The sequence below is a fragment of the Aegilops tauschii genome, chromosome 3 (assembly GCF_002575655.3).
Source record: "Aegilops tauschii subsp. strangulata cultivar AL8/78 chromosome 3, Aet v6.0, whole genome shotgun sequence".
Taxonomy (NCBI): domain Eukaryota; kingdom Viridiplantae; phylum Streptophyta; class Magnoliopsida; order Poales; family Poaceae; genus Aegilops; species Aegilops tauschii.
Window position 1 is genome coordinate 380,633,083 of NC_053037.3, and position 17,812 is coordinate 380,650,894.

Consider the following 17,812-nt stretch of genomic DNA (forward strand, 5'->3'; position numbering starts at 1 on the left):
CGTTGCCATCCCTGGCTTCGGAGGTGCCAGGGTCGCTGGTGCTATTGCTTCTGCGAGCTAACCAGCTATCTTCTCCCATGCAAAAGCGGGTTATAAGTGCGGTAAGGGCTACCATGGTCTTCGGTTTTTCTTGGCCGAGGTTTCGGGCGAGCCACTCGTCTCAAACGCTGTGTTTAAAGGCCGCGATGGCTTCGGCGTCCAGACAGTCCACAATTTGGTTCTTTTTAATTAAGAACCTGGTCCATTGTTTCCGGGCTGATTCTCCGGGTTGCTGGACTATGTGACTAAGGTCATCGGCGTCTGGAGGCCGAACGTATATACCTTGGAAGTTGTCTCTAAAGGCGTCCTCCAAGTATTCCCAGCTGCCAATAGAGTTTTCTGGGAGGCTGTTTAACCAGTGCCATGCTAGTCCCATTAATTTTAGTGGGAGGTATTTGATGGCATGGAGATCATCACCGCGGGCCATGTGATTATGGAGAAGAAAAACTTCGATCCATAGTGCGGGATATGTAGTACCATCATATGATTCAATGTTCACGGGTTTAAACCCTTCGGGGAACTGGTGCTCCATCACCTCATCGGTGAAGCATAAGGGGTGTGTGATGACCCACAAGTACAGGGGATCTATCGTAGTCCTTTCGATAATTAAGAGTGTCGAACCCAACGAGGAGCAGAAGGAAATGATAAGCGGTTTTCAGCAAGGTATTCTCTGCAAGCACTGAAATTATAGGTAACAAATAGTTTTGTGATAAGATAATTTGTAACGAGCAACAAGTAACAAAAGTAAATAAAGTGCAGCAAGGTGGCCCAATCCTTTTTGTAGAAAAGGACAAGCCGGGACAAACTCTTATATAGAGAAAAGCGCTCCCGAGGACACATGGGAATTATCATCAAGCTAGTTTTCGTCACGTTCATATGATTCGCATTCGGTACTTTGATAATTTGATATGTGGGTGGACCGGTGCTTGGGTGCTGTCCTTACTTGGACAAGCATCCCACTTATGACTAACTCCTATTGCAAGCATCCGCAACTACAAAGGAAGTATTAAGGTAAACCTAACCATAGCATGAAACATATGGATCCAAATCAGCCCCTTATGAAGCAACGCATAAACTAGCGTTTAAGCTTCTGTCACTCTAGCAACCCATCATCTACTTATTACTTCCCAATGCCTTCCTCTAGGCCCAAACAATGGTGAAGTTTCATGTAGTAGACGTTCACATGACACCACTAGAGGAGAGACAACATACATCTCATCAAAATATCGAACGAATACCAAATTCACATGACTACTAATAGCAAGACTTCTCCCATGTCCTCAGGAACAAACGTAACTACTCACAAAGCATATTCATGTTCATAATCAGAGAAGTATTAATATGCATATAGGATCTGAACATATGATCTTCCACCAAATAAACCAACTAGCATTAACTACAAGGAGTAATCAACACTACTAGCAACCTACAAGTACCAATCTCAGACTTAGAGACAAGAATTGGATACAAGAGATGAACTAGGGTCTGAGAGGAGATGGTGCTGGTGAAGATGTTGATGGAGATTGGCCCCCTCCCGATGAGAGGAGCGTTGGTGATGACGATGGCGATGATTTCCCCCTCCCGGAGGGAAGTGTCCCCGGCAGAACAGCTCCGCCGGAGCCCTAGATTGGTTCCGCCAAGGTTCCGCCTCGTGGCGGCGGAGTCTCGTCCCGAAATCTTGCTTATGATTTTTCTTTGGACGAAAGACTTCATATAGCAGAAGATGGCCACCGGAGGGCCACCAGGGGGCCCACGAGGTAGGGGGCGCGCCCAGGGGGTAGGGCGCGCCCCCCACCCTCGTGCCCAGGGTGTGGGTCCCCTCTGGTATTTTCTTCGCTCAGTATTTTTATTATTTCCAAAAATAACTTTCGTGGAGTTTCAGGACTTTTGGAGTTGTGCAGAATAGGTCTCTAATATTTGCTCCTTTTCCAGCCCAGAATTCCAGCTGCCGGCATTCTCCCTCTTTATGTAAACCTTGTAAAATAAGAGAGAATAGGCATAAGTATTGTGACATAATGTGTAATAACAGCCCATAATGCAATAAATATTGATATAAAAGCATGATGCAAAATGGACGTATCAATTCCCCCAAGCTTAGACCTCGCTTCTCCTCAAGCGGAAGCCGATAACGATAAATATGTCCACATGTTTAGAGGTAGAGGTGTCGATAAAATAAAATACGGACATGAGGGCATCATGATCGTTCTTATAACAGCAACATATATGGATATTGTCATATGATTTCTTATGCTCAAGTATTAATCTATTTACAATGTCAAGTATGAATCAGAAACTTTATTGAGAACTAACAAACTATAGTCTCAGTCATTGAGGCAATTGCAATTTATCATAACATCGGAAAGAGTCTATGTAAGAGCTTTTCAGCAAGTTCACATACTCAACTATCATTTAGTCTTTCACAATTGCTAACACTCACGCAATACTTGTGGTTATGGAGTTTTAGTCGGACACAGAGAAAGATAGGGTCTTACAGTTTCGCCTCCCAACCTTTTACCTCAAGGGTAATGTCAACAATAATAGTTCATGCTAACTTACATCCAATTAGATATATATATATATATATCAGGATCTTTCCAACACAATGTGCTTGCCAAAGGATAAAATGTAAAAAGGAAAGGTGAAGATCACCATGACTCTTGCATAAGGTAGAAGATAAAAGTAAAAGATAGGCCCTTCGTAGAGGGAAGCAGAGGTTGTCATGCGCTTTCAGGGTTGGATGCACAAAATCTTAATGCGAAAGAACGTCACTTTATATTGCCACTTGTGATGTGGACCTTTATTATGCAGTCCGTCGCTTTTATTTCTTCCATATCACAAGATCGTATAAAGCTTATTTTCTCCCACACTAATAAGTCATACATATTTAGAGAGAAATTTTTATTGCTTGCACCGATGACAACTTACTTGAAGGATCTTACTCAATCCATAGGTAGATATGGTGGACTCTTATGGCAAAACTGGGTTTAAGGGTATTTGGAAGCACAAGTAGTATCTCTACTTGGTGCAAAGAATTTGGCTAGCATGAGGGAGAAAGGCAAGCCCAACATGTTGGATGATCCATGACAATATACTTTATCTTAGATATAAGAAAACATAACCCATTACGTTGTCTTCCTTGTCCAACATCAACTCTTTAGCATGTCATACTTTAATGAGTGCTCACAATCATAAAAGATGTCCAAGATAGTATATTTATATGTGAGACCTCTCTTCCTTTATTACTTCCTATTAATTGCAACGATGACCAAAGCTATGTTTGTCAACTCTCAACAACTTTTAGTCATCATACTCTTTCTATGTGAAGTCATTACTCTTCATAAGATCAATATGATATCTTTTTATTTCTTTTTATTCTTTATCTTTTCTTTTATTCCCTCAAGATCATAGCAAGATAATCAAGCCCTTGACTCAACACTAATCTTTATTATATAGCTCACGGACTCGATTTCATAAAGGGATCATAAAGCAAAACTCAAAACTAGATCATACCAAAACATTATTCTACTAGATCAAGATATTACTAAAAGGATCGAACTAAGAAAAATGGTAAAGATAGGAGTGTGATGGTGATACGATACCGGGGCACCTCCCCCAAGCTTGGCAGTTGCCAAGGGGAGTGCCCATACCCACGTGATTATATCTCATTCTTCGGAGGTGATGGTGTGATATTCTTGGCGATGATACTCCTCAGGATACGATTCTCCTCCTCGAGCTTATTGAGTTGCTGCTTGAGATCCATTATCTCCTTACGGAGCTTACCCGTGACGGTTAAAGCTCCTTGTACCCATGGATGTTGCATAGCTGTGGGGGAACAAGTAACACTCTTTTTCATATTCTCGTAAGAAAGAAATCTAACATTGGAAGGGATAACCGAGTTTGGAATAGCCGAGGTCTGTAGACTTCTTGATCCTCCTCCATGGCATCTATCCTCTTCAAATCAGCCTCCATCTCTTCCTCCGTTGCTGGCCCAAAGTGGTCAGCATCGCTGTTTGTCCTTGATCTCAATGCCGGATGAGACACCCGGCTCTCCCAGACTGACTCTTGAGAAGACATCTTGCTCTAATCTGCAGCAGCAACAACTCGAAACACAAACAGAGGATAATTGCGTGATACGGGAGTCAAAACCTTCGGGAGATTATATAATGAATTTTTACCGACCGAAAGAAGTATCGTGCAAGAAAATGGAGTCCTGAGAGCGCACGAGGTGCCCACGGGGCAGGGGCGCGCCCAGGGGGTAGGGCGGGCCCTCCACCCTCGTGGAGCCCTCGTGTCCTTCCCGGACTGCTTCTTATTTTTCTATTTTTCTGAATATTCCAAAATGGGGAAAATTTCCCACTGTTTTGGAGTCAGTTTACTCAGCGTACCACATACCTATTCCTTTTCGGAGTCTGAAACGTTCTGGAAAGAGTCCCTTATGTATTCCTCCGGGGTTACGGTTTCAATAACATTAGTTTCAACATTTATAGGATTACCTGAGATATCATGTTTGATTCTTTGACCATTCACCACCTTCGGATTTGTGCCTTCGAAGTTGTTGATTTTTATGGCACCGGAACGATAGACCTCCTCGATAACGTAAGGACCTTCCCATTTAGAGAGAAGTTTTCCTGCAAAAAATCTTAAACGAGAGTTGTATAATAATACATAATCACCTACATTAAACTCACGCTTTTGTATTCTTTTTTCATGCCATCTTTTAACTTTTTCTTTAAACAACTTGGCATTCTCATAGGCTTGGGCTCTCCATTCATCAAGTGAGCTAATGTCAAATAACCTCTTCTCACCGGCAAGTTTGAAATCATAGTTGAGCTCTTTAATGGCCCAATATGCCTTATGTTCTAGTTCGAGAGGTAAGTGACATGCTTTTCCATAAACCATTTTATACGGAGACGTACCCATAGGATTTTTATATGCAGTTCTAGAGGCCCATAATGCATCATCAAGTTTCTTGGACCAATTCTTTCTAGATCTATTAACAGTCTTTTGAAAAATTAATTTGAGCTCTCTGTTACTCAATTCTACTTGACCACTAGACTGTGGGTGATAAGGGGATGCAATTCTATGGTTAACATCATACTTGGCAAGCATTTTACGGAAAGCACCGTGAATAAAATGTGAGCCACCATCGGTCATTAAATATCTAGGGACTCCAAACCTCAGAAAAATAATTTCTTTAAGCATCTTAATAGAAGTGTTATGATCAGCACTACTAGTTGGAATAGCTTCTACCCACTTAGTAACGTAATCAACAGCAACTAAAATATGTGTATATCCATTAGAGGCAGGAAACGGTCCCATATAATCAAAGCCCCAAACATCAAATGGTTCAATAACGAGTGAATAATTCATAGGCATTTCCTGACGTCTACTAATATTACCAATTCTTTGACATTCATCACAAGATAAGACAAACTTACGGGCATCCTTGAAGAGAGTAGGCCAATAAAAACTGGATTGCAATACCTTATGTGCAGTTCTATCTCCAGCGTGGTGTCCTCCATAAGCCTCGGAGTGACACTTGCGTAGGATCTGTTCATGTTCATGCTTAGGTACACAATGTCTAATGACACCATCTACTCCTTCTTTATAAAGATGTTGGTCATCCCAAAAGTAATGTCTCAAATCATAGAAAAACTTTTTCTTTTGCTGGTATGTGAAACTAGGTGGTATAAATTTAGCAACAATGTAATTAGCATAATCAGCATACCATGGAGCAGCTCGAGAAGCATTTATGACATTTAATTGTTCATGAGGAAAGCTATCATCAATAGGTAGTGGGTCATCAACAACATTCTCTAACCTAGACAAGTTGTCTGCAACGGGGTTCTCAGCTCCCTTTCTTTCAATAATATGTAAATCAAATTCTTGTAGCAAGAGAACCCATCTAATAAGTCTAGGTTTAGCATCTTTCTTTTCCATAAGATATTTAATAGCAGCATGATCCATGTGAATAGTTACTTTAGAATCAACAATATAAGGTCTGAACTTATCACAAGCAAATACAACTGCTAAGAATTCCTTTTCAGTAGTAGCATAATTTCTCTGAGCACTATCTAGAGTCTTACTAGCATATTGAATAACATTTAATTTCTTATCAACTCTTTGCCCTAGAACAACACCTACAACATAATCACTAGCATCACACATAATTTCAAAGGGTAAATTCCAATCAGGTGGCTGAACAATAGGTGCAGAAATCAATGCTTTCTTAAGTATTTCAAATGCTTCTACACAATCATCATCAAAGACAAAAGGTATATCTTTTTGTAAGAGATTAGTCAGAGGCCGAGAAATTTTTGAGAAGTCCTTAATGAACCTCCTATAAAAACCAGCATGACCAAGGAAACTTCTTATACCTTCGATGTCCTTGGGACATGGCATCTTTTCAATAGCATCAACCTTGGCTTTATCAACTTCAATGCCTCTTTCAGAAATTTTATGCCCCAAGACAATGCCTTCATTAACCATAAAGTGGCACTTTTCCCAATTCAAGACAAGATTAGTTTCTTCACATCTCTGCAAAACTCGATCAAGGTTGCTCAAGCAATCATCAAAAGAGGATCCAGAAACGGAGAAATCGTCCATGAAAACTTCACAAATCTTTTCACAAAAGTCAGAGAATATAGCCATCATGCATCTTTGAAAGGTAGCATGTGCATTACATAAACCAAAAGGCATATGTCTATAAGCAAAAGTACTGAAAGGGCAAGTAAAAGTGGTCTTATCTTGATCATCAGCTGACACAGGTATTTGAGAGAAACCAGAATAAGCATCTAGAAAGCAAAAATGTGTATGTTTGGATAATCTTTCTAGCATTTGATCAATGAAAGGCAATGGGTAATGATCTTTTTTAGTTGCTTTATTTAATTTTCGAAAATCAATTACCATCCTATAACCTGTAATAATTCTTTGCGGGATCAATCATCTTTATCATTAGGAATGACAGTAATACCTCCTTTCTTAGGGACTTACCACTGACTATCAGCAATGGGATAAATTATACCTGCCTCAAGGAGCTTTAATATTTCCTTTCTTACCACTTCTTTCATCTTAGGATTCAGCCGTCACTGATGATCAATAATTGGTTTGGCGTCTTTCTCCAAATTTATTTTGTGTTGACATAGAGTGGGACTAATGCCCTTAAGATCATCAAGAGTATATCCAATAGCAGCACGGTGCTTCTTCAAAGTTTTCAATAATTTTTCTTCCTCCTTCTCTGAAAGGTTAGCACTAATAATAACAGGATATATCTTCTTTTCATCAAGATAAGCATATTTAAGAGTATCAGGTAATGGTTTAAGCTCAAACACGGGATCACCCTTGGGTGGAGGAGGATCCCCTAGGATTTCAACAGTCAAGTTGTGTTTCAGAATAGGTCCCTGTTTAAAGAACACTTCATCTATTTCCTTTCTTTCATTCATAAACATATCATTTTCATGGCCTAGCAAATATTGTTCTAAATGATCACTAGGAGGTACAGCAATAGAAGCAAGACCAATAATTTCATCTTTACTAGGCAATTCCTCTTCACGGTGTTGTCTATGAAATTTAGAAAAGTTAAACTCATGAGACATATCACCTAAACCAATAGTAACAACATCCTTTTCGCAGTCTATCTTAGCATTAATAGTGTTTAAGAAGGGTCTACCAAATATAATGGGACAAAAGCTATCTTGTGGGGAACCAAGAACAAGAAAATCAGCAGGATATTTAGTTTTCCCACACAAAACTTCAACATCTCTAACAATTCCAATTGGTGATATAGTATCTCTATTGGCAAGCTTAATTGTGACATCAATTTCTTCTAACTCAGTAGGTGCAATATCATGCATAATTTCTTTGTATAAGTCAATAGGTATTGCACTAGCACTAGCACCCATGTCACATAAGCCATGATAACAATGATCTCCTATTTTAACAGAAATAAAAGGCATGCCTATCACAGGTCTATGTTTATCTTTAGCACTAGGTTTAGCAATTCTAGCAATCTCATCACAGAAATAAATAACATGCCCATCAATATTATCAGCCAAGAGATCTTTAACAATAGCAATATTAGGTTCAACTTTAACTTGCTCAGGAGGTGTATAGGTTCTGATATTGCTTTTATGAACCACAGTTGAAGCTTTAGCATGATCCTTTATCCTAACAGGAAAAGGTGGTTTCTCAACATAAGCAGTAGGAACAACAGGATCGTTATAAGTGATAGTCTTTTCTTCAACTTTAATAGGTGCAGCTACTTTTACTTCTATGGGAGGATGATATTTAAACCACTTCTCCTTAGGGAGATCAACGTGAGCAGCAAAAGATTCACAAAAAGAAGCTACTATCTCAGAGTCAAGTCCATATTTAGTGCTAAATTTACGGAAAACATCGGTATCCATAAAAGATTTAACACAATCAAACTTAGGTGTTATACCTGACTCCTTACCTTCGTCGAGGTCCCAATCTTCAGAGTTGCATTTAATTCTTTCCAATAAATCCCATTTGAATTCAATAGTCTTCATCATAAAAGAACCAGTACAAGAAGTATCAAGCATGGTGCGATTGTTGTCAGAAAGCCGAGCATAATTTTTTTGAATAATCATTTCTCTTGAGAGCTCATGATTGGGGCATGAATATAACATTGAATTAAGCCTCCCCCAAGCTTGAGCGATGCTTTCTCCTTCGCAAGGCCAAAAATTATATATATAATTACGATCACGATGAACAAGATGCATAGGATAAAACTTCTGATGAAATTCCAATTTCAATCGCTTATAGTCCCATGACCCCGTATCATCACATAGCCTATACCATGTCAATGCATCTCCCTTCAAAGATAAAGGGAAGACCTTCTTCTTGATAACATCATCGGGCATACCTACAAGCTTAAATAATCCACAAACTTCATCCACATAGATTAGGTGCTCATCAGGATGTAATGTTCCGTCTCCTGCAAAAGGATTAGCTAGCAGTTTTTCTATCATACCCGAAGGAATTTCAAAGTAGACATTTTCATTTTCAGTAGGTTGAGGAGCAATTCTTTGCTCTACTGGTCGGGGTGAAGATACCCCGAACAAGCCCCTCGGAGGATTACTTTCCATAGCAACAAGTGATAGTAAATTTCAGCACACTATATAAATTTTTCCTTACCAAATTCCACCTACCGAAGGCGCTTCACTTCCCGGCAACGGCGCCATAAAAGAGTCTTGATGACCCACAAGTATAGGGGATCTATCATAGTCCTTTCGATAAGTAAGAGTGTCGAACCCAATGAGGAGCAGAAGGAAATGATAAGCGGTTTTCAACAAGGTATTCTCTGCAAGCACTGAAATTATAGGTAACATATAGTTTTGTGATAAGATAATTTGTAACGAGCAACAAGTAACCAAAGTAAATAAAGTGCAGCAAGGTGGCCCAATCCTTTTTGTAGCAAAGGACAAGCCTGGGCAAACTCTTATATAGAGAAAAGCGCTCCCGAGGACACATGGGAATTATCGTCAAGCTAGTTTTCGTCACGTTCATATGATTCGCGTTCGGTACTTTGATAATTTGATATGTGGGTGGACCGGTGCTTGGGTGCTGCCTTACTTGGACAAGCATCCCACTTATGACTAACTCCTATTGCAAGCATCCGCAACTACAAAAGAAGTATTAAGGTAAACCTAACCATAGCATGAAACATATGGATCCAAATCAGCCCCTTACGAAGCAACGCATAAACTAGGGTTTAAGCTTCTGTCACTCTAGCAACCCATCATCTACTTATTACTTCCCAATGCCTTCCTCTAGGCCCAAACAATGGTGAAGTGCCATGTAGTCGATGTTCACATGACACCACTAGAGGAGAGACAACATACATCCCATCAAAATATCGAACGAATACCAAATTCACATGACTACTAATAGCAAGACTTCTCCCATGTCCTCAGGAACAAACGTAACTACTCACAAAGCATATTCATGTTCATAATCAGAGAAGTATTAATATGCATATAGGATCTGAACATATGATCTTCCACCAAATAAACCAACTAGCATCAACTACAAGGAGTAATCAACACTACTAGCAACCTACAAGTACCAATCTCAGACTTAGAGACAAGAATTGGATACAAGAGATGAACTAGGGTTTGAGAGGAGATGGTGCTGGTGAAGATGTTGATGGAGATTGGCCCCCTCCCGATGAGAGGAGCATTGGTGATGACGATGGCGATGATTTCCCCCTCCCGGAGGGAAGTGTCCCCGGCAGAACAGCTCCGCCGGAGCCCTAGATTGGTTCCGCCAAGGTTCCGCCTCGTGGCGGCGGAGTCTCGTCCCGAAAGCTTGCGTATGATTTTTCTTCGGACGAAAGACTTCATATAGTAGAAGATGGCCACCAGGGGCCCACGAGGCAGGGTCACGCCCAGGGGGGTAGGGCGCGCCCCCACCCTCGTGCCCAGGGTGTGGGCCCCCTCTGGTATTTTCTTCGCTCAGTATTTTTTATTATTTCCAAAAATAACTTCCGTGGAGTTTCAGGACTTTGGGAGTTGTGCGGAATAGGTCTCTAATATTTGCTCCTTTTCCAGCCCAGAATTCCAGCTGCCGGCATTCTCCCTCTTTATGTAAACCTTATAAAATAAGAGAGAATAGGCATAAGTATTGTGACATAATGTGTAATAATAGCCCATAATGCAATAAATATTGATATAAAAGCATGATGCAAAATGGACGTGTCAGTGTGCGGCGCCTCTGTATCGACCGATGTCGCGGCGCAGTTCGGATGAAGTCCGAATGCGGTTTTCGGCACGAGTGAGGTTGTGCCTGTCGCGCCAGGCCTGATGGCCATCCTCTGCGTCGGAGCACGCCCCCTTGACCCATAGATTGACCTTGTCTGACCGGCTCTATTGTCCAGGTCCTTGCGTAGGTCATAGGTATAGCTCGGGGCCGCTGCCTCCTTGCCTTGACGACGGGGTGGCGCGGGCTGGTGTTCGGCGTAAGTATCCGGTCTGTCCAGTCCACGTGGTGGTCGGTCAGGTTCGTCAGTGGGTTTATACTTTGGCGGTATTGGATCAAGGGGCTCGCCATCGAATTGTGGTAGCAGCTTGCGCTTCGGGTAGCTCTTGGTTGGGCGTTCGAGGCCATATTCCTCGGCTGCCAGGACTTTAGTCCATCTGTCATTGAGCGTATCCTGTTCGGCTTGGAGTTGCTGCTGCTTCTTTTTTAGGCTTCTCGCAGTGGCGATTAGCCGGCGCTTAAAGCGCTCTTGTTCGAGGGGTTCCTCCGACACGATGAAATCTTCATCACCGAGGCGCACATCCTCTTCGAAGATCGGTAGGTAGGTACTATCTTCGGAGTCCTCGTTCCCGACTGGATCGTCAGGGTTAACTTGCCCATCATCCCAATCATCCTATTCGGATGTTGGCTCGACAGGGGCTTCGGGGTCTTCAGCATTCTCCGGAGTGTTATTGTCTCCGGTGCCGGTATTGCCGTCTTTTTCGCGACACGATTTTGAGCGGTGCCGCTGACGTTGACGCTTTGGAGGTGCTTCAACAGGCTTGTCCTCAACCGGATCCTTCTTGCCGTCGTCGTCATCCTCTTTGGGTGTGTCTACCATGTACACGTCGTATGTGGAGGTGGCCGTCTAACGTCTGGTAAACGGAGGGTCTTGGCCTTGTTCGTCTCCGGCATCGTCGTCCATGCCGTCGATGTCTTCGGAGGCGTAGTCCAGCATGTCGGTTAAATCTTCCACAGTGGCTATGAAGTGGGTGGTGGGTGGGACGTAAAACTCCCCGCTCTCAGCCCCTAGTCCGGGCTGGGCATAATTCGGAAGCGATTCCTCTGTAATGGCGAGGGATCACATTAAGGCCATAGCCTCGTTTAGGAGCGAGGTTTGGACGGGGAAGCGAGAGTCCACGGGGGCGGCCGGGGTGAGAGCCTCTTGGCCACGCTCGCTTGACGCGGACCACGAGAATTCAGATCTGGAGTCCGAGGGGGAGTCCGGCACTTTAGCGACAAGGGTAGCCCGGTTCGTCTTCGGGTTTGCCGATGGCGCAGTCCCATCCAGATCTCCGGTAGCAAGTTCCATAATTGCAGGGAGTCTGGCGGGCTCTAAACTCCCGTCTTCGGACCCGGTAATCCGCTCTGGATCTAAGGCCAGAGTGGCGATCGGGGCCGCGAACCCTTCGAAGATCAAGTCTCCTCGGATATCAACGACATAGTTCAAATTTCCAAAACTGGTCTGATGACCATGAGCGTAGCTGTCGATCTGCTCAAGTGACCAGTCGAGTTGGCACGCAGTGCGAAGCCGTCCAATACGAAAATTTGGCCGGGGATGAAAGTCTCTCCCGAGACGACATCGTTGTGGATGATTGAACGAGCCATCGAACCTTCTGTCGACAGCACAGAGGAACTCTCAATGAAAGCACCAATGTCGGTGTCAAAACCGGCCGATCTCGGGTAAGGGGTCCCGAACTATGCGTCTGAGGATCGAAGGTAACAGGAGGCAGGGGACATGATGTTTACCCAGGTTCGTGCCCTCTTAATGGCGGTTATACCCTACTTCCTGCTTGATTGACTTTGATGAGTATGGGGGTTACAAGAGTTGATCTACCTCGAGATCGTAATGGCCAAACCCTAGATGTCTAGCCTGTATGATTATGATCACATTTACAGACTAAAACCCTCCGGTTTATATAGATACCGGAGGGGCCTAGGGTTGTACAGAGTCGGTTTACAGGGAAAGGACTTTACATCCGAACGCCAAGCTTGCCATCCACGCAAAGGATAGTCCCATCCGGACACGGGGGAAGGCCTTCTATCTTGTATCTTCTTGGACCATTAGTTCGGCCCATATCACATAGCCCGGACGCCCGGGGACCCCCTAATCCAGGACTCCCTCAATGCCCTTAGAGCATCTCCAGTCGTTCGGCCCCCAGAGCACCGAAAAAAGAGCCGCCTGAGGGCGAACCAGCGCTAACTTGCGCGTGGGGGCGACTTCGTTCCCAGTCATCGCCCCCGGGTCGTCGCCAATACGTGCGAATTCGGCAATATTTCGTACAAATTTGTGCAAACTCGGCGATCTGGCACGAACTCGGCGAAATTTCATTGAAATTTGTACACAAAACATAAAACATGCAAACTACGCCTACTGCTACGCCAAACTACGCCTAGGCACTGCGCCGCGTCCCCGGAGGAGAGCGAGCCGGAGCCCGACGACGAGGACGTCCCCGGCTCCATCCGCCGCGGCGTCCAGGAGCTGCCACGGCGGCGATAGAACGACGGCCGCGGCGGGTACTCGAGGCGCAGCGTGTTGCGGGTCTCGATGTGGTCGAGGACGGCCTCGAGGGTGCGGCCGGGGACGCCCCACCACTAGCGCCGCCCGTCGGCGTTGAGGCGTCCGCGGGGGATGATGCCGTTGGCGGAGGCGATCTGGTCTTCGCGGCGGCGCTAAAAATCGTCCACGGCGTGTGGCTGTCGGCGGCGTACCTCGGCTCGTTCCGCTGCTCCTCCGGCATCGACGAGCGGATGCAGGCGATCTCGGCCCGCCGTGCCGCTCCTTCAGGCACCGACGGCACCGGGACACCACCGGCGCTCAGCCTCCACACCCTCGACACACGCATGTCCGGTGGCGCCTGATACTCGGCCTCGTAGAGGAGGCTCTCCTCCGGCTCTTGGAGATGGTGGCGGCCGAAGCCGTTCGCCGCCGCGCCGTCGCCTTGGAACCTCTCGGCCATTTTTCTCGTCGGCGGGAAGAGGGGAGAGTGCTTCTTTGTGCGACGGATGCGAGGAGGGGATGCGAGCTGTGGCGTCCACCGGCTGGGAGGTCGCCTTTTATAGCCGCAGCGCGGCGGCGAGAGGCTGCATGCCGGGCGACGCGTGGCGGGAGAGGGGGGGACGCGCGTCGGTGGCGCCTGCACTGCGCCGCTCATGAGGCATCAATGGAGGCTGACCGGCGCGGCAGCGCCGCAGCCTTGGCATTGATTCCCGCGGGAAGCGAGGCGATGAGGACGACGAAGCGGCATCTCGCTGACTCGGCGGGCCCGCAGTGAGTTCGCGCCAAAATCGCTCGCCTCGGCGCTCTCAGGCGCCCCCCAGCGCGCCGGGTTCGGCCTGGGTCCGCCGGCCCCAATTTTGACCAACCCGACGAAAAACGGGCTCCTAGGACGCGATTGGGTCGATTTTCGCCCACCGATGCTAAAAATCATCTGGGGAGGGACGTGTTGGGGGCGCGACTGGAGATGCTCTTAACGCTCTCCGTGCAACTCACCCTAGCTCACACCGACAGAGAAGGCATCCATCGCGCTCTAACCTTACGAAGTGTATATATATTAGTATTAAAAACACACAGTTGGTGCTGCTCAACGGCATCACCATATCAGATCCAACCAGCGTTTGTTGGATGGTGTACAGTACCGGGCTGGAGATTAACATACATGATGGTCCGAAGCTCCGTCGTCGTGTGCTACACAAAGGCTCAAGAAAACCATCAGTGTGTCTACTTGTTTTTGTACTTCTATAATTTACTTGTTTTGTGGTTTAGCGACGCGTTTCAGCGCTTTGCCAGTTGGGGTCAGAACGTGCTTGCACGTATACGAAGTTGTTTTCCAGTCAATAAGATAAGAGCCCATTTGTTTGCAAGACCAAACGCGAGATACACAATAATTCCGCAAAAACTCTTACGAGAAAATCTCTTACATCGCGGCTACGGCGTTGCGCTCTCGGCTCTCTGTCGTGAACCGCGTGGGGGAATGGATCGAGGCCGCCCGTTAAAAAAAGGCGAGGAGGCGGAGAAGCGGCGCATGCGCACACATGGGGATGGCATTTTTGCCACCCTCGTGTTGCGGTTTGGTTCCAGATCCAGTGACAGTGCTCGCCACAAGACAAAAGCTCGCTGCACCTGCCTGCAGGCCCAGCTCACCGGCGAAGAATATCTTAAGCATACAAACACAAGCTGCGTCCGTCCAGTTGCAGTCGCCACCCACCACCACTAGAGCCATCAGCACATCAAAGAGGCAATGGACAAAAAAGAATCCGCACTTGCTTGGCTTTCCAGCTAGTAACTCAGCTTGTCGTCCGGTTACTGGCTCCCAGGTGATACAGATCGGCCTTTCACGGCGTCGGTGGATCGGCTAGCAGCAATGGCGCGCGCGTTCGGCGTCGGCGCTGCGATGCTCGTCGTCGTGTCGGCCTTCTTCGCGCCGGCGGTGACGGCGCAGACCGGCAGCTGCAACGACCCGCTGCCGACCGAGCTCGTCGGCAACTACTCCGGGATGGCCTGCAGCCCCGTCTGGAACAACTTCGTGCTCCGGGTAAGTGCCACTGCCGCCGCGAGCCAGTAGGCCGTAGATCCGGGTGATCTTGAGGGAGACCGGGAGCGTTCTTGATTGCCTCTCACCGAACCGATTCCGCTGTCTCCTCCAGTACGCGCAGGGCGGGGACAACGTGCTGCGGGTGGTGCTCTCCGCGATGTACAGCTCCGGGTGGGTGGGGATGGCGTTCTCCAAGGACGGCCTCATGGTGGGCTCGAGCGCCATGGTCGGGTGGGTCGGCAAGAAGGGGCAAGCCCACGTCAAGCAGTTTGCCCTCAACGGCAAGGCGCCCTCCATGGTCGTCGCCGACAGGGGCTTCCTCGTCTCCAACGGCCACGACCACACCGTCCTTGTCAAGCAGGCCAAGATCTACCTCGCCTTCCAGCTCAACTTCGACTCGCAGCTCAAGAAGCAGCAGGTGCTCTTCGCCTTCGGCTCTGCCATCCCTGTCAACGACCGCCTAGCCGAGCACCAGGGCAAGACGTCCATCACCTTTGATTTCACCACAGGTGAGTTGGGTTCCTTCGCGCCTGCTAACCATCTAATGCAAACTTAACTTACCGAATGGAAATATAAATAGATTTCACTTTCTCACCTCGTGCATGATTAATGCACATCTCATTACATGTACTGTATGTTTGATGAAACTGTTGCTTCAGTAAATTTAATCAGCTACTGACAAATTGTAACTAAATAAATTGTAAAAAGTTGCCTGTGACAGTTCAGTGTGATCGACCTGTGCTGATCGAATCAGATACCATATCTTTGACAAATCAATTGAGGATGGCATTTTAACCATTAGTGCAGTGACGACTCAGTCACCAAGTCATTATTTTCTTGAAAACAATTTGGCACTTGTTTGCAGGCAGCTCTTCAGGCTCCTCCTTCCCGAGTGGCCTAAAAAGGACTCATGGGGCACTCAACCTGTTCGCTTGGGGTGTCCTCCTGCCTATCGGTGCCATTATCGCTCGGTACTGCAGGGGTTGGGACCCTCTGTGGTTCTACCTTCATGGCGGCATTCAGTTCGTCGGCTTCATCCTCGGTCTGGCTGGCGTTGTGGCTGGAGTATCACTGTACGGCAAGATCCAGGCAGATGTTCCAGCACATAGAGGCCTTGGCATATTTGTGCTTGTGCTTGGTATCCTCCAGGTACTGTATGTGATAAATAAATAACCTGCTCTAAGAACTAATGTCATGGACAATGTGGTCAGTAAAATCTTGTCAACTGAAGGCATTATATATGGATCTGAATATATGTGTAACTTTGCAGATTCTAGCGTTCTTCCTACGGCCCAACAAAGACTCGAAGTACCGGAAATACTGGAACTGGTATCACCATTGGGTAGGCAGGCTTGTGCTCTTCTTTGCAGCAGTCAACATTGTCTTGGGGATCAAAGTTGGAGGCGCGGGTAACTCGTGGAAGATCGGCTATGGTTTCAACCTGGCCATCCTTCTCATCACCATTATCACCCTGGAAGTCCTAGTGTGGACAAGGTGGAAAAACAACAGCGGTCCTGCGACGACGTACTGACTATGCTTGACTAGGGTTCTTGTTCTGTGAGCTGCTGAAGGCCCTATTATTTTCATTCGTTTCCTTCTTCTTATGCTGTTGTTGTAAGCATGTAATCTATTCTGCAGAATCTTTTAGCAGGGATCTGCGAGACTAGTCTATCGGTGATGTGTTTTGGATTTGAAATGTGTAGAGTGTTTGAATGTACTACTCCAATGTTGTTTCTTCCAATGCGTGACGAAGAGTGAATAGTGGTATTTTCCTTGTTCAGCTAATTTAGGGGCTATTTCTTGTTCCCTTGTCTATTTCAAAAATGCTCCCCTGCGATTCTAAAAAATGCTATAACATTACATTTGTCTATTTTCCTTGTTCAGCTAATTTAGGGGCTTATTCCAAAAAACTCTCTTGTTCATTATTTTCCCTTGTCTCTTTCTTGTTGTTGTTGTGCGTCAAATGTAATGTTACAGCATTTTTTAGAATCTGGTTTTCTTTTTTTCAGTTTTTTTTTGGCTAGTTTTTTTTGGCTCCCCTGTGACCATTTTTTGAAAACATGTGAAGTTTTTCAAATTTGCAAACTTTTCTCAAAACACGTGAACTTTTTTCAAATTCGTGAACCTTTTTTCGAATGCATGAACTTCTTTCAAATGCATGAACATATTTCAGATCCACAAACTTTTCCAAGTTTTCTAAAACAACAAGTTCAGTGAACTCCTTCTCAAATTCGTGAATGTTTTCTTCCTAATCGATGAACATTTTTTAAAATGATGATTTTTTTTCAAATTAGTGAACTTTTTTCATAATTAGGAATTTTTCGAAATCCATGAATTTTTTTAAATCGTGAATATTGTCAAATTTTGAACTTTTCCAAATTCTTGAAAAATATTTAAATTCACGAACTTTTTTGAAAATTCATGATCCTTTTTCCAAATTCATATACTTTGTTCAAATTCACATTTTCTTATCCTAATTG

The 17,812-nt window shown here is 45.4% G+C and overlaps 1 protein-coding gene across 1 annotated transcript; it reads left to right on the top strand.

The window, feature by feature from the left end:
* The first annotated feature begins 14,822 nt into the window (after nucleotides 1-14,822).
* LOC109747763 (cytochrome b561 and DOMON domain-containing protein At3g61750) lies at nucleotides 14,823-17,099 on the top strand. Its single transcript, XM_020306794.4, has 4 exons — nucleotides 14,823-15,332; nucleotides 15,445-15,841; nucleotides 16,198-16,481; nucleotides 16,603-17,099. Exons 1-4 carry the CDS (start codon nucleotides 15,162-15,164, stop codon nucleotides 16,861-16,863), a joined length of 1,113 nt encoding a protein of 370 aa, XP_020162383.1. The 5' UTR covers nucleotides 14,823-15,161; the 3' UTR covers nucleotides 16,864-17,099.
* The last annotated feature ends 713 nt before the right edge of the window (nucleotides 17,100-17,812 follow it).

Bases quoted from the DNA above. Each gene is read 5' to 3' on its own strand.
- LOC109747763 (XM_020306794.4), top strand. From the start codon at position 15,162: ATGGCGCGCGCGTTCGGCGTCGGCGCTGCGATGCTCGTCGTCGTGTCG. The intron at 15,333-15,444 runs GTAAGTGCCACT...TGTCTCCTCCAG, and splicing joins GGAACAACTTCGTGCTCCGG to TACGCGCAGGGCGGGGACAA. The intron at 15,842-16,197 runs GTGAGTTGGGTT...ACTTGTTTGCAG, and splicing joins CACCTTTGATTTCACCACAG to GCAGCTCTTCAGGCTCCTCC.